At 39.7% G+C, this 16657-nt stretch overlaps 1 protein-coding gene across 1 annotated transcript; it reads right to left on the bottom strand.

Moving 5' to 3' along the window:
* Nucleotides 1–5216: 5216 nt before the first annotated feature.
* LOC129752804 (uncharacterized protein K02A2.6-like) lies at nucleotides 5217–15937 on the bottom strand. The gene is made up of 3 exons (XM_055748582.1): nucleotides 14984–15937; nucleotides 12620–14194; nucleotides 5217–7979 (listed from the first exon to the last, which is right to left on the bottom strand). Exons 1-3 carry the CDS (start codon nucleotides 15935–15937, stop codon nucleotides 5217–5219), a joined length of 5292 nt encoding a protein of 1763 aa, XP_055604557.1.
* Nucleotides 15938–16657: the final 720 nt, after the last annotated feature.

The raw sequence follows: 16657 nt of genomic DNA, 5'->3' as shown, positions 1-16657 counted from the left end.
TTCAGAACTTGGAAGAATAAGATTACAACTATTTCTAACATCATTCTTCTTTGAGTATTTCATATTGAAGATTTTAACTCATTTAACAAATTTGTTGCAGACTGTGACACGATTCGACTTATGCTTAAAAAATATCAAAGATTCAAATAGGGGCTTATTCTGCGACTCGAGTTACGTGACTCACGAAATTTCACTTTTTCGTACTGACTCCGGAAAAAGCTCCAGAAAAGAAATTTGTGTATCGATGAGCTCTGAAGACCAATAACAGCTCATCAGAACGAAAATTTCGAGGCTAGAGAGGCTATTTAAGCCAGCAAAACGATTTGAAGTTTCGTGAGTCACGTCACTCGAGTCGCAGAATAAGCCCCATAGGCTTAAATCTTTTTTAAAATTTCCGTCAAATTTTCCTTTTTTTTTGCAAGATTGGGAAAAATTGACAAAAAGAAAACGATTTTTTTTTTCTCAGATGGCAAAATTATACGCGGTTATTTGAAAAGTTGTTCATTGAATTGAAAATTTGTTTGTTTTTTTTTGTTGTTGAATTTTTTTTTATTTTTAAGAGTTATCTCGAAAACAAGAGCTGATAGAAAAAATCTGATTACATTGGAATCCAATAAGTTAAAATTAGCTCTTAAAGATTCTTCGCCTCGAAAAAATGTAAATTTGGATGGTTTGTGTTATCTGTACTCTACATATCATAATTGTCCATTTTTTTCGATTGTTTTTGGTTATTTCATACCATAGATTTTTCAAGGGTTCTCCAACAGTTGTTTGAGCGTTGTGAGTTTTCGAACGAACTCTATCTTTAATTTAGGGAAGTTTTGAGGGCCTCAGGAAAACAGATCATATCAAACTTTAAAAATTCATCATAATCAAAATAAAATTTTAAAAATTTTGTTTCAAAAACATCGAATATACATAAAAATTTTACAACATTCAATAATAATGAAAATTAAACCAAATTTGAAAAGCTTAGAATTGGTATTGTGTTCTTAAAAATTTGAATATTATCAAAAATGCCACTGAAATTTTTGTGTGTGCAAAAAAGGGTAAATTTTGAGATTTAACTCGAAAAAATTCAGGAGGTTCGTGCTTATAAGTATTTTTAGTAAATAATCTTTTAAATGCCGAACGCTTATGAACGGTACAATTTTTCAATAATTCCATTCCATTTATTATTATTTTTATTTAGAAACACTTACAAATTATTTCAGGGAGATCGGTAAAGTTGAAAATGGGCGGCCATTTGACATTTATGGAATAAATAATTAAAGTTTCAAACCGCTTGAAAAAATTCTTTTTTTTTTTTTTTTTTTTTTTTTTTTTTTTTTTTTTTTTTTTTTTTTTTTTATTGGCTTAACCTCTATACTACATAATCAGCCAAGTGATTCTCCTAACATTAAACATTTTACATATCAATTCCACTTTCTATTATAAAATTTACAATATTGAGGTAAACGTCAAAATCTTTCTTTTTCAGAATAATTTGAATATCCGGTACTATTCCTTTTCGAACTAATATCCGCCAAACAGGTTCTCGAAGATGACTGAATCTGTTACATGAAAAAATAATATGATCTGGATCAGCTGTTGCCTCACCACAACTACATATAGCAGTTGGGATGATGGAATTTCTATGAAGATGAGCCGGAAGTCTGGAGTGATTGCTTATAAGCTTGGAGAGGATAACAATTTGTCTACGGTTGAACTCCAGGTTGTAAAACCAAGGTTGCAGAGAAACATTTGAAATAATGCTGTGGCAGAAACGACCTTTTGATCCCGAATTCCATATCACCTGCCAATTCAGTAATGCTGTTTTTCGTACAGGATATTTAACATCAAATGAAGTCAAAGCGTATTCCTCTGGTGAACCTTCAACGCATGAACGCTTTGCCTCCTGGTCCGCGAGCTCGTTCATAGGAATTCCTCTATGAGATGGAACCCAAATTAAAGTAATTTCGTATCCAAGATTTTGGGCTTCATTGACATACTTTTTTATCTCATACCAGGCGAATGGATTTTTTTGATTGAAACTCAATTTTTGGAGACTTGTGAGGCTGCTGAAACTATCTGTTACTATGATGTATTGACCAACAGGGAGTTGAAGAATACTTTTTGCAGCATGTCTGATCGCCAAAAGTTCGGCCATATACACTGATACGAAATTATCAAGCTTAATCATTTTCGTCGGAGCCCCGAAGCTATTAACCACGGAATATCCTGTTCCATCTATATCCTTGGAGCCATCTGTTGCCATAACGTATGCATTCTCGTATTTTTCTGCTAGATATGTAGAAACCACCTCAGCTGTCGAAGATTCCTGGATTTGATCACAGAGTTGTTTCACTGATAAATCTATACGTATTTTTGTTCTGGTTACTGCAGTGGGGAACATATAGCACGGGAAATTACTTAAGGATTGTCTAAATGGATCGAATTCATCAAGTTTTTTAATAGCTCGGTGTATTGCAGTTTCTTCCACACCTTCATTCAAAACGGGACTTGCAAACTGTTGACGCCAATAAGATCGAGATATCCTCCTATTAACGAAACGCATGACGGTCATATTTCTCCTTTGGTCCAAAGGCATAATACCAGCCATAACTTCCAGTGAGCCAGTATGTGTGGTTTTGGTGGAGCCCAGACAGATCCTGATGCAGGCCCATTGGATCCTGTCTAGTACTATGGAATCCTTCTGCGGTAGGTCTGTCAAGAATATGGATCCATAATCGATTATTGATCGTACACATGACTTGTAAATACCCAGCATGGCCACCGGATGTGCTCCCCAGGATTGACCTGAAATACTACGCAGGAAATTGAGGAACGGAGTAGTTCGTTTTTTTATATAGTTGATATGATTCAACCACGATAAATTGCGGGTTAGATGCAAACCTAATAATTTCAAGGATTGCACGTATTCTAGTTCGTATCCATTTATTTCCAATCTAGGGAGTGTATCGTGTTGTTTTTTAGAGATCAAGAGACATTTACATTTGATCGGGGACAGCTCCAACCCGAGATCAGAGATTTTGCGGGCTACAATGTCTAGTGCATTTTGAAGACTTTCGTGACTGCGTTGAATAATTTTCCCTCTAATGGCTATCGTTGTATCATCAGCGTAGTTAATAGTGATAACATTTTGCGGGATACTATTAATCAATCCAGCAATCGCTATGTTGAAACATAAAGGGCTGAGTGGGGATCCTTGAGGGAGCCCTCTCCAGGTGGTTCGTTCTGTAATTCGTTGGCCGTTTGAAAAACACAGAATTCTCTCTTCGAGCAAATGAAATATGGTTTTTATAAGACACTCAGGAACAACCAAGGATCGGAGTTCACGAACCAGAATGTTGATTTCAACATTGTCGTATGCTGCTTTAATGTCCAGACTACACAGCATAACGTGTTCATTTCGTTTAACTGCGCAAGAAGCTTCATTTATTAATGGGAATAAGGCGTCCATCGTCCCACGACCTTTCCTGAAACCATTGATGGCCTCCGGAAAAATGTGATTGCTTTCGATGTAATGTTCTAATCGATCCTTAATTAACATTTCGTACACTTTGCGGAAGCAGGATGCAAGTGCTATCGGGCGAATAGAATCGACAGAGTTCGGTTCCTGACCCCCTTTTGGGATAGGAACAATTTTAAATGTTTTCCAGCTCCGTGGTATTTTATCCGATTTAAATATTTTACCGAAAATTCCCTGTAGATGTCTCAAAGCGCTCATTGGAAGATGGCTGATGACCGAATATGGCACGGCGTCGATGCCCGGGGCTGAATCTTTTCCTGTTTTTAGAACTGCCAGAATATCGACAATTGAAAATGTATTCTCAACTTGTTCGCAACAAGCACAGTTTTCAAATTCTGGTGATGGATTTTTAACGGATTTCGGAGCCAATTTGTCCAAGAGTTGATGTGCTACAGTAACCGGAATCTTTCGAGCAGCAGATGGTTCACCTCGGCCTTTGAATCTTCTGGCCATTTTCCATAAAGTTCCGAGCGAAGTGGAGCTGTCACAACCGTCACAGAAAGTCTTCCAGCTTTTCTTTTTCTTTTCCCGTACTAGTGTTCTGAATCGACGTTCAGTAGCAGCATAAGATTCGTAGGCTTCAGCACACAGTTCCCGTTTCCATATGCGGAAAGCTCGTCTTGTAGCGTTTTTTGCCTCGGTGAGTTCTTCATCCCAGTACGGTTGAGGGATTCGGTTGTCGTTTACCACTGTATTTCTGGATGGTGTCGAGTCTTGCAAAGCCTGCCAGATGGTCTCGAAGAAAGCATCATAGTTGTCCGTTTGTTCCCTTCCAGCGAAGTAATCCTCGAGGTGTTCCGAAAAAAGTTTCCAATCGGTTTTGCGAACATTTATTCCAGGATAGAGTTTCATCGTGCGGGTAAGACTCGAATGAAAAATTATTGGGAAATGATCGCTTCCGTTGGGGGAGTCCAATACTTGCCAGTCGAAACATAAACTGAGATTCGAAGAAACCAGCGTGATATCAAGTGCGCCCCACGTCCGGTTTGCATCGAATCTAGTTGGTTGACCGTCGTTGAGAACTACAAGATGTGATTCTTCCATCGCCTGATGAAGACGTTGTCCACGGGTATTTTCAGATTCGTTGTCCCACAAACAGTGCTTCGCATTGAAATCTCCTCCGATAATGCACGGTTTCGGAATAGACGATAAAAATTCTTCAAAATTCTCTCGAGACACGTTGGCCTGAGGATGTACGTACACGGATACGATAGTGAGTGTACCGAAGTTACTTTGGATTTGACAAGCAATGTGATGAATTTCACCAGAATATATCAAAGGAAAGGCTATTGGGTTAAGATCAGTACGGATTGCGATCGCTACTCCCATTGAATTCCGCCTGTGATCCTTGCGAAATATCAGGTGTTGCGGCAGCCTGAAGCATAAATCTTTATCCAGGTGGGTTTCTTTTATGTTCCGAGCGGAGGTGACCGTGATATTAAATAACGGAACATAAAACACGGGGTTTAACTTAAAACCATTGTATTATAAAACGAACTTTTTGGACTTAATAAAAACGTGAACATTAGTGTGTCGCGACGGAAACTAAAGTGGATATAAACATAAACATAACATTAACATCTCTTTCTCTCACTCATGCTGTCTCCACTGACGAGAGCTGTCAGCTGCCGTCAGTGAGCCCAGTGCTCGCGTAGGTTTGTTCATGGCCCCAACATCTCCCCTCTTAATAGATCTGGTACGGATCGAACCACTGCGGCGCTCTTCGAACTCGCGAAGACCGGCGTGGTTGCTGCACAGCTGGTAATGTTTCTATTGCCGTCCGAAAGCCGGACGAATTCCTCGTAGTGGTAGTAGAGGACGGAGACGACGACGATGGCACTGATGCTGACAACGAAGAAGCATCATTACTCGGCGATGATGCTTTATTTTCAGGATGCAAAGCTTGTACAGGCGTAGAATGATGGGAAGGTGCACCAGGATTCGAAACGTTCGGCGAACTATGTCTTTGGGACGATACATTTGTTTTTGATGGAGCAGAAGGTAGTTGCAAGTTGTGCTCCCTCAAAAGTATGTCCAACGGTAGCATTTGGTCATTGGAATCGACTGGTACATCTGGAGTGAGCGTGTCGCTGGATGATCGGCTTCTCATCTGGTTCACATGAATTCGACACATTCGGGAGTCTTCGATCCAAACGTTGTACATGACTCGACCAACACGTTCAAGCACGATACCGGCTGCCCATCTCCAGGTGTTTTTGGAATGAAGTTGAGCATAAACTGAATCATGTTGCTTGAAGCAGCGCACTTTACCTTCGAGTTGCCTCTCCGGAACGTTGGGTGTCGGTGGTGGTCGAAGTAACTCCAAACAAGTACGGATTGGTCGCCCAAATATTAAATCCGCAGGTGATTGGCCAGTAACAGGATTAGGAGTTGTTCTGTAGGTTAGCAAAAATGTATCCAGAGCTTGTTGAATACTCGCCTTCCCTTCTCGGATTTTTCGCAAGGAGCGTTTGAAAGTGTCGACAAAACGCTCGACTTGCCCGTTTGATTGTGGGTGATAGGGGGCTGTTGTAACGTGATGAATGGCGTTTTCGACACAAAAGGTTGCAAACTCGGTACTGGTGAATTGCGAGCCATTATCGCTGACCAAAGTTATCGGCATTCCGAAGCGTGCAAATATGCCCCGTAAGATACCGATGGTAGCTGCTGATGTGGTGCGATTGGTCTTGACTATCTCCACCCATTTAGAAAAAGAATCGACCAGCAACAAGAAATAATCTCCTTCTATGGGCCCCGCATAATCTACGTGTAAACGCTGCCACGGTTTCTCCGGCTTGGGCCACGGCTGAGACGATGATAACGGAGGGCTTTTGGCCACCATGGCGCACGGTTTACAAGAGCTCACGAACTCGACGATATCTGCATCCAAAGATGGCCAGTACAAGAAACTTCGTGCGATAGACTTCATGCGCTGTATTCCGGGATGACCTTTGTGCATCTGTTGAAGACATTGGTTCCGGAATTTCGACGGTATAGCAATACGCTCGGCAAACATAACGCATCCTTGGACGATAGACAAAGAGTCTTGGCGGTCGAAGAAGCGTTGAACCTCGTGATCGGGAATCAATTTTCGGGACTTAGGCCAGCCATTCAGGGTAAAACGGAAGACTTCACCAAGGACCGGATCTGACTGAGTAGCATCCTGAATCGCCTTGAAATTCAGAGGGATTTGTCTAGCGGAATTGGCTACTACGGATCCCAAATCTTCTTCTAAGTTGACACTAGCAATAATATAATCTTCGTCGGGCTTGATGTGGTTGTTGATCAATCGGGATAATACATCGGCGTTTCCAAACTTGTCTGTGCTGATGTACTCGATGTGGAAGTTGTACAGCAGTAGTTGCAACGCCCATCGTTGCAAGCGGTTGGCAGTGTAGGTGGGTATGCCTTTCTTGGATCCGAAGATGCGTAACAGAGGAGCATGGTCTGTTTGAAGGGTGAAACTTCTACCGTACAACATTTTGTGAAACTTGGTGCAGGCGAAAACAAGCGCCAAACCTTCACGGTCGGGTTGCCCGTATGCTTGTTCGGCTGCAGTGAGAGCCCTGGATGCATGCTGGATGACCTTCACTGAACCGTCCGGAAACTTATGGCTGATTGTAGCGCCGACACCTACCGATGAAGCGTCTGCTGAAACGACGATCGGCAATTCTGGACTGTAGTGTGTCAACAGAAGATCGGAGGCCAGAATAGTTTTGAACTGATCGAACGCTTTTTGGCAATCGGCTGACCAGTTGAACTGTTTATTGCCTTTGAGCAGCTCATCCAGTGGATAACGCAGTGTTCGCATCGCAGGAACAAAACGGCCATAATAATTGATGGCTCCTAGGAAGGATCGAACACCCGTCACATCTGTCGGCGGCGGAAGGTTGCGGATGACGTCGATTTTTGCCGGATCCGGGCGCAAACCATGTTTGTCGATAAGGTGCCCCAGATACTTTATCTGCTGCGAACCGAAGGAACACTTTTCAGCCTTGATGGTGAAACCGTACTCTTGAAAGCGTTGAAGAGCTGCCTTCAAATTGCGGTTATGCTCCTCCTCATCCGCTCCGCCGATCAAAACGTCGTCCAAATACCCCAAGGTGTTTTTGAGGCCGGCCAGCATGGTGTCGACCAGTTGCTGGAATGCTCCAGGTGCTGCTTTCACTCCCGGTGATAGTCGATTGTAGCGATATAGCCCCCGATGAGTGTTGATGGTTAATAACTCTCGGGAAGACTCATCTACCTCGACTTGCAGGAATGCGTCGGATAAATCCAGCTTGCTGAAGATGGTGCAGTTTGAAAGCTTGGCAAATATGTCCTGGGGAAGTGGCAAGGGGTACTGATTTGCTTCAAGCGCGTTGTTCAAACCCGTAGAGTAATCTCCACAGATTCTGATGGCACCGCTTGCTTTACGGACCACCACGATCGGTGCGGCCCATGAACACTGCCAGCGAAAAGTCGTTCTTGTTTTGTGCTGTAGAAGTGACTAATTTTTCTTCGGAATTGTGGTGATAATGAGTGGAATAGTGATGTATTCTAATACATGAATAATTTGTGAAGCGAGTGTTTTAGAATTGGGATCCAGAGTTTGCGAATTAATGAAATTATTTGGATTCGAAGGGGAGAAAAATTTGATAATTCCACTTTCGATGTGTTCCTTAACGTTGAAAATAAGTGCTCCCAAATTCACACGACTCATGCACCATGAATAGTGATGCATCATTGTCTTGAAATGTGTGACGGTATGACGTTACGCAGATATGGAAAACGGTATGTAACGCCTTCGAAACGCTGGAACGTCAATCTCGTCGACAACGGGCCAAAACTAAAACAATTCCCGACGACTGACCAAGGAGAAAGCAAGGATTTTGCATAATCTAGGTTATTAAGGAGTCGAATGGCCAAGGAAGAAAACGGATCGAAGCTAAGTATACCCATTAAGATAAATAGAAACTCTCTTTCAATGTTCACATTGAGATTTATAGTGGTGAAGTAGAGTATGTTTTGGTTGCGCTTATGTTCAAAGGAAAGCCAAATTGTGCGATAGTTTTAAATAGTAAGTGCCGAGCCGAGTGTTGTGCGAAAGTTGCCTAATAGTAGAAGTACAGGTTCGGCCAATTTAAGTTTTGTGAACCACGCATTCATATAAAAGGGTGGAATTATTAACCGCCCGGGTTGCCATAAACTGACTCAGCCTCTGTGGTTGTCCTGAGGGATGGGTTAGCTTCTGTTTGAAACGTGATACAATGACTTATTTCAATGAAAGTGGCGCATCAAACATATCCAAAAATCCGTTTGAAGGCTCGTTTGCGCTACAATCGTTAATCATATGTACAATCCTACATTATTCTTCCAATAGTTTGAAACGAAAATTAATAATCAGGTTGTCATTTGACGCAATTCTCAGTGACAAAGTGAATAATTATGCTTGAATAATGTTTATTTATCGTTTAACGGATCTATGTTTCGAGTAGTGCATTAATTGAGTTGAGCATTTTGTGTTTTTTCTCAAGTTCTTTTGAGTTTTTTTTATAGATGTTTTATACAGTGTTCGCCAATCGTACGCTTTTGATTCGGATGTTATGAGAAGCTGAGGTCAAATCCATATTTACGTCATGACTTAGACGGTTTGTTCAAGTAATTTCAATTTTCTTTTTTTATAAATATTTAGAATTTTTTTATTGTAAAGTGCTTTTTCAGCTTATTTTAATTCAAAGCATTCTTAATTGTACTTCAATTTTACTCACTTAGTTTTAATATTTTGTCAGTTTTGCTTTTTTGCTTTTTTCAGGTTACCTAGTGGTATCTTAAAAAACTTGTTCAAATAATAATGATTGTTTATATGAGATGTACTTTGTTTATATATTTTTATACATAAATATTTCACATTCAGATCTATATATTAATATCCACATATATATTTTTATACTAACATATATTCAAATATTCATATATAGATTTTTTAAAATTCATTTGCAGCTATTTAACTCTGGATAATAAGTGCTGGAACCTTCAAAATCAAACCACAATTATTTGAAAAATATACTTCTTTCATTTTTAGATCGAACAAATAGATGAGCATCTTTGATAAATGTGTTTGGCTTGCTATAATGCTAGCAGTACCAGCACCAAATGTTTTTTTTTTTTTTTTTTTTTTTTTAATATCCTTTCTTCTAGATTAATAATCTTTGTTTCAGATCATCCCGTCATATAACCTTCTTGCTATGCTATGGAAATAGAAAGCCAGAAATAATAAATATTATGATTCTAATTGCACCACAATAGATCAACTACTGGTCGCAGTGGGCTCTCCCCTACAGGAAAAAAAAAAAAAAAATTCTAATTGCACTCTCTAAACTTATGAATATTTGGTTTAAAACATAAATGGAAGTCCCTCAAAAGCATTTCGCTTCCAAGTAGTTGCAAGTTGTAGACAACCGAAATCAAGGGTCTAATGTGGAAAAGAAAATAAGCTTCATTTAGTAGCTGATTTAGATTTTCATTTTTTTATTTGATATTTCAGGTGAAATTAAGTAGTTTTATTGCTGATATCCATCCATAATCCTGTAAATTATTTCCAGTTTGACAGAGGATTCCGAGTTTATTTCTCATTTTCTAAATTTTCTAGGAGCATCATCTTCATAGTTCTTGAAAATCATTTACAATTTTGCAACATAATTAACGTCGCCAGGAATGACATCATATACTAGATACATTATGATATTTATATTTTATCCCATTTTATCATCTAAATGCTATTTATCTCATACATAGTTAATGAACAGGTTATTCACCGCAATTATTTGGTTGTTGTTATCATCGACTTAACTTGGTGAGAAATTAATCAGATCGTTTCAACGTTTCGAATTCACGTTGGCGTTTCGCTCCTCCTCAGTGTACCTTGAATTAAATTTATTAACAATTTTCCATAGATGACATAAAATGGTTACATTTCCACAATAATTGTTATTTTTTAATAAGAAGTAAAAAAAATGGAATTGGTAGTCTAAAGATAAGTATTAATTTATCGTTCAACCATTTCAATCTGTACTTTAAGTAGTTTACGCTGGTCAATCCTCATTCAGATGTGGTAATATGGTCACAGTGGTCTGAGCATGATTCGAGATTATTGGCTGTTTAAGGTTCGTGTCCAGGATACGAACGTTTATAAAAACTCTGGAAGTCCAAAGGTACGGTTGCTACAACATAGTTTCGTTCAGATGATTAGAACCATGACAACTTATTTACAGAGTTGCCAGATTTCAATCAGCGTAAATTTTTTTTAAAGCAACGGTTGTTATTTAATTAATTCGATCATTTTTAAAGTTCATTTGTACGGCAAGGAAATTTTCAATTTGTATTAAAAGTGATGCTATGAATTTTAATGAGTTTTTTTTCCAAACTCATGCTTCTATTTTAAAAGCAAAAGTGAAGAAAAATCAGTTTTATAAGTTTGAATTATAGTATAATTTGGTTAGCATTTTGAATTAATAATTTCAATCTGTTTCCATATCTAAATGTATGTGTTTATCTTTGTTAACTATCATGTCCTAAATCATATTTTGACCAAAGTTACAATAGTAAGCTGATGCTATAAATTCATAGCAAAATATTTCAAAATAGAATAGGTAAAGTAATTTTTTGGAAAATCCATAGTAGTACAAAATGAAACAAAAGCAAAGCAGACGTCAAGAGAAGGAAATCGTTACTGGAGTTGGATAACAAACATTCAAAATTTATAGTTTTGTTTGTATTTATATGTTTCAATATACGTTTTATTTATTCTTTTTATTAATTACACTTTCACAACCAGGTACACCAGAAGTATAAATCTTCACTGCTCTTTTCATTGTGAAATAATTTTATTGAAATATAGTGTTATTATGCCAACGTCTTTACCTTATAATATTTTGTATAATCTCACAAGAGTTAATGACTTTAACTCACGTATGAATTGAAACAAATATATAAAACTATACTCTTCTAATATTAAACATTTTTCAAATCGTACTTTACTTTTTAACGCATTTTCAATAAACCAACAAAATAATATTGACTTGAAAAAGATTTGCTTGCAGCAGAACCCTTGTTCTTGAGTAAAACAAAAATTAAAATGAATATTTAAATATCATTTATATTAATACTTATTCGGATAATAAATAATTGTTGAAAATATTTATTTTCCTCAGGAACGAGAAAAACAAAGGCCGAAGACGGAACTAATAAACTCTACCAGCAAATCTTAGTTCAAATGTTTAAAATACCTGTTATTTTTTTTCACCTCATTATATTTTTTATATTTTTTTTATCATATATATTGTTTATGTGCATTTATTTTTATTTGTATATTTCCATTTTAAAATTGCTATTCACAGAAAGGCCACAGTTCACCTTCGTCCCTTGAAATGCATAATTGGCGCATGGCGTTTAATTTGTTTTGTATTAATAATTTATTGCAGCTTCCAATCAGAGGAATACTCGACCAAAAATCAGATGTTTTGCGCTACAGTTAGGTAGAGTGTAAAATAACAATGGATATTTTTCATTATTTATGTTCAACAAAAATGTTAGTGATTTTTAATGATATTTGTTTTCAGCTCTTCCGATAAGCATTTAAATATTTCCTTTCATATTTTGTTTCCTTTACCTTATATAATAATCTTTTTCCATGATATAATTACTATCTTAAATGCATATTACCATAAATTAAATACACGTCGATCTTTTATTGGACATGTTAGGGTACTATTTTAATATAATTAGGCAATTATAGTAATCTAGTACCTGGATACGTCAACAATAAGAGATGGAAAGTCTAATCATAACTACGTGACCCATTTGGCCATGTGGCTATGATTGGGCGGGGCTTATTGACAAGGAAAGTAACCTCGGAATGTGCAGCTAGGTCTCTGTCATTCTGAAATGGGTTTCTGGAATTTCAATAGAGCTAACACCGCCAGCACCCGCAATTGAACAGTTTTAATCAAATGGATTAAAAGTGCGTCTTTTGCATAACATACCTGCCAGCTCAGGGGGTCGTTGGATGGAACACACACACACACACACACACACACACACACACACCACGATCGGTGCGGCCCATGCTGAATACTCGACTGGCGTGATGATGTTGGCGTGTTCCAGTCGATCGAGCTCCTTGTCCACTGTACTGTACATGGCGTAAGCTACAGGGCGTTTCGGACGGAATACAGCTGACTGGCCATCCCTGAGAGTGAGCTTAACCTTCGCCTTTGTACACAGCCCAGGAACGTCCGAGAAAACTTCCGGAAATGCGGCCTTGATGGCATTCCCAAGATCACAGGACGATGTCAGTTGATTGCAAAACTGGTTCATGGGAATTGACCACAGGTCGAACAGATTGATGAGATCAATTCCCAGAAGATGCAATGGCTGCTTGACGATGAAGAACTTGGCACTGCGACGCACCCCGTTGACTTCAATATCGCAAGTGCATTCAGCTTGGAGTTTGAGAGGCTGTCCTGATGCTGTGGATGCTCTCACTAACGCCGGTGAAGTCGTCGGCTTCCCGATTTTCGCCCAAGTTTTCTCCGAAATCACGCTGATATCCGACGCCGTATCCAACTGCAGCTTCACTGGTGTTCCCATAATCTGCACTGTGACGTATTTCCGTTGCTGTTTGACACTTTTCACTTGCACTGTTTTCGTGGCCGCCGATGGCAGCTTCCTTTTATCACTGTTTGTCTTTTTAGCACTTGCACAGTAGCCGTCCTTGTGTCCGTAACCACCACATGATTTGCACCGATGGTTGCGGTACGTGCAATCCCTTGCATAGTGCATGGCACCACAACACCAGCAAGGAGAAAATGGCCCACTTTTATTGTTTTTGTTTTGGTGTCTATTATAATTTTTGCTCATTTCTCCTTCTGGGTTGTTTTTCTTCTGCCTTTCCGGCCACTTGTTGAAATTCTGCTTGCGATTCACCACTTTTGTCGACACTGATTGGGTGGCGATCATCGCAGTGTCGTGTTTGATCGTCATCAGTTTTTGGCACTCATCGGAAATCTGCTCCAACTTCACGAGACTGTTGTCCCCGATTCGGCTCAAAAGACGGGTGCGGATTTCCCCATCACTATCCGACTTCAATCCACACACGAACATCAAGCACTTGAACTCGTCTTCGCTCATTTTTCCCAACTCGAATTCAACGCAAAGACGGTTCACACGACAAGCATAGGCCCTATAATCCTCAGAGGGCTGCTTGGAAACTTGTAAACACCGGTAACGGCGGCAGATTAATGACTCCACCGTCCCGAACAAACTTTTCAACTTCCCCACAGTATCATCAAACTTGATTTCTCTCGGCAAGGCTGGCAAAATAAAACTTAGATATCTTTCGTGCTCAGCCGGACCGAGTTTCCGCAATAACAACCGCACTTTAGCTTCGTCATTCAGGCGAGCTGCATCTTCCGTAAACAAACCGTCGTAACGAGAGTACCAAGCACCAAAAGTGATCCCACTTTCCGGATCGTAACGAAATTCGTTGATGTTGGTACTCAACGATTCCAAAATTTGTTCCGGGTTTGGTGCCAATGGAGGTCTGTACTCCTGGGACAGGTTCGAGTGACGTTGCGATACTTCCTGCTGATGCATGATGAATTGTTGCATCTGTTGCAGAATCTGCAAAAGCATCGGATCCGTCTGGTACTGCGGGAATGGTTGTTGTTGTTGTTGTTGCTGCTGCTGCTGCTGCTGCTGTTGGAAGTGAGGTTGTGTTCCCGGGACGATTGATGGAAGCAAAGGTGGACGAATGATTGGATTTCCGTGCTGCTGCTGTTGCACGGGATGCTGCCTGGGTGCATAATCCAAATTATTGCCAATTTGGCCATTGGCATTTGCGGGAATCGACGGATTTCTCCCTCCGGATGGTGATCCCATGTGTTCGTCCTCCATCCTTCGCCTTTTTCTGCTAGGGCCGGGAATTTTTTTTTCTCACTTCGCGCACAACCGATTATCTCGTCGCCACTTTTATGTTCCGAGCGGAGGTGACCGTGATATTAAATAACGGAACATAAAACACGGGGTTTAACTTAAAACCATTGTATTATAAAACGAACTTTTTGGACTTAATAAAAACGTGAACATTAGTGTGTCGCGACGGAAACTAAAGTGGATATAAACATAAACATAACATTAACATCTCTTTCTCTCACTCATGCTGTCTCCACTGACGAGAGCTGTCAGCTGCCGTCAGTGAGCCCAGTGCTCGCGTAGGTTTGTTCATGGCCCCAACAGTTTCACATAGAAGAGAGATGTTGATATTGAATTGATTTATAAGTTGAATCAAAGAAGTGCGTTTGGTGAGTAAACCTCTGCAATTCCATTGCAGACATTGCAGAGAATTAGTGTCTGTTTGATTGACCGGTGTGTCTATTTTCATAACCGGAGGTTATCCAAACAGCTTCTTACTTTAAGATTAACCGCTTCGGTAATTTTCGCTAAAACCATCTGTTGAATTTTCAATCTAGACTCGAAATCATCATCGGCGACTTCCAATGCATCGGCAACAATGTCAATAACTTCATTTGACTCGACTGTTGACCGGATAGATTCGCAAACCCTATTCGAAATATTTACCTCGAGGTTGGGCAGGTCATCTTCCGAGTCAACCTCGAGACGACGTTTTTGAGAAGGACCAGTTACTTCGGCAGTTGTTGTTTGACATGCTACTTCCACTGCTGCAGATTTCGGTTGTTGATCGCATGAGTTGATGCTAGTAGGAACTGAGTTTGGTGCGCAAAACCAATCCACACGGCCTTGCGAGAAAGTATTCTCACGTTCCTTATCTGATTTCTTTTTTAGGATTATTTTTGGACACATTTTGTGATCATTGGACCGATGGGGTCCAAGGCAATTCACACATCGCGGTTCAGTACCCTCACATACGTGGTCTTCGTTAATCGTTTGTTCCAAGCATTGGTTGCATCTTTTGGCACTTTTACAGCCTTTTTTATGATGACCTAAGCGCCAGCAGTTTCCACACTGCCTCACCGGGTAAACATATTGTTTCACGGAATATAGCACTCTATTTATTTCAACATGAGTGGGTAAATTCAATCCGGCAAAAGTGAAAATCACTGTGTAAAGAGCCTCTTCAGTTTCATCTGGCAGCTTCTTGATAACACGACGGACATGTATCACCTCCGGGTTATCAACTTGGTTAGATTTACGTTTGTCATAAACATTTGCACATTGCAATTCTTCGTCAGTGACCTCGGGTTCGATGTAAGCGACCCCAAGGCACTCCACTAAACGCTGGGGTATAAAAAACTTAACCTCCTTGCTTGAGTTGATGCTAGCTATCTTGTTAGCAGCATCCTTTGATCGCATCAGAATCTTCATTTTCGTCTTCGAAACCGGCATTGCGCGAATGAAGTCTTCTCCAAATTTCTTCATAAGACTCTTCGCGATTTTAGTTATGGAGAGATTTCCAGCAACAGATTCAGCCATGACCAAATATGGTCCAACATAATTATCGTGGTACTTCCGCACTCGTACATCATTCCTCGGTGACCTTGAAGTATCAATGGGATTCATTGCACGGCTCAACAATAGCGTGTGAAGAGAAGAGAAAAAAATTAGTTTTCTGCAAGCTCACACAAAGCGATGTGCAACGTACCAAGGTACAAGCGAGACTGTGAAAAAATTCTTTGAAAAAAAAAATGCATAAAACAAAGTTTCTTAGGATGAATCTGAACTTGAAGCAGAAATTTTTCATTGTAATAGCGTATCCTGTTTTTTACTTGAATATGAATGAAAAATTTCTTGTTTGGCCCGCGAGCTAATCTCAAATCCAAAATTTGGCCCGCCTGTTGAAAGTGTTGGCCACCCATAGTCTAGATCTTCGATACCTGCCTCGATTTCGAGAATCGTCAACCTAATCTCATTTACTAGGGGGTCTTGTGGAGTTACTAATAAACCAGAGGCTTCCGATGACTGGTAACTCGTTTTGAAAAATTCTGCAAAAAGTTGGGCGGAGCCTTGATAATCCGTAGATATACTGTCTCTATACTTTATGTTCACGAACTTTTGTTTACATAAAAACACGTAATTTTATTAGGCGTCGAGTCAACTGAGTATCGA

The sequence above is a fragment of the Uranotaenia lowii genome, chromosome 3 (genome assembly GCF_029784155.1).
Source record: "Uranotaenia lowii strain MFRU-FL chromosome 3, ASM2978415v1, whole genome shotgun sequence".
In the NCBI taxonomy this organism is placed as follows: domain Eukaryota; kingdom Metazoa; phylum Arthropoda; class Insecta; order Diptera; family Culicidae; genus Uranotaenia; species Uranotaenia lowii.
Note: the sequence above shows the minus strand (reverse complement) of the source record. Positions and strands in the feature narration are given on the sequence as shown.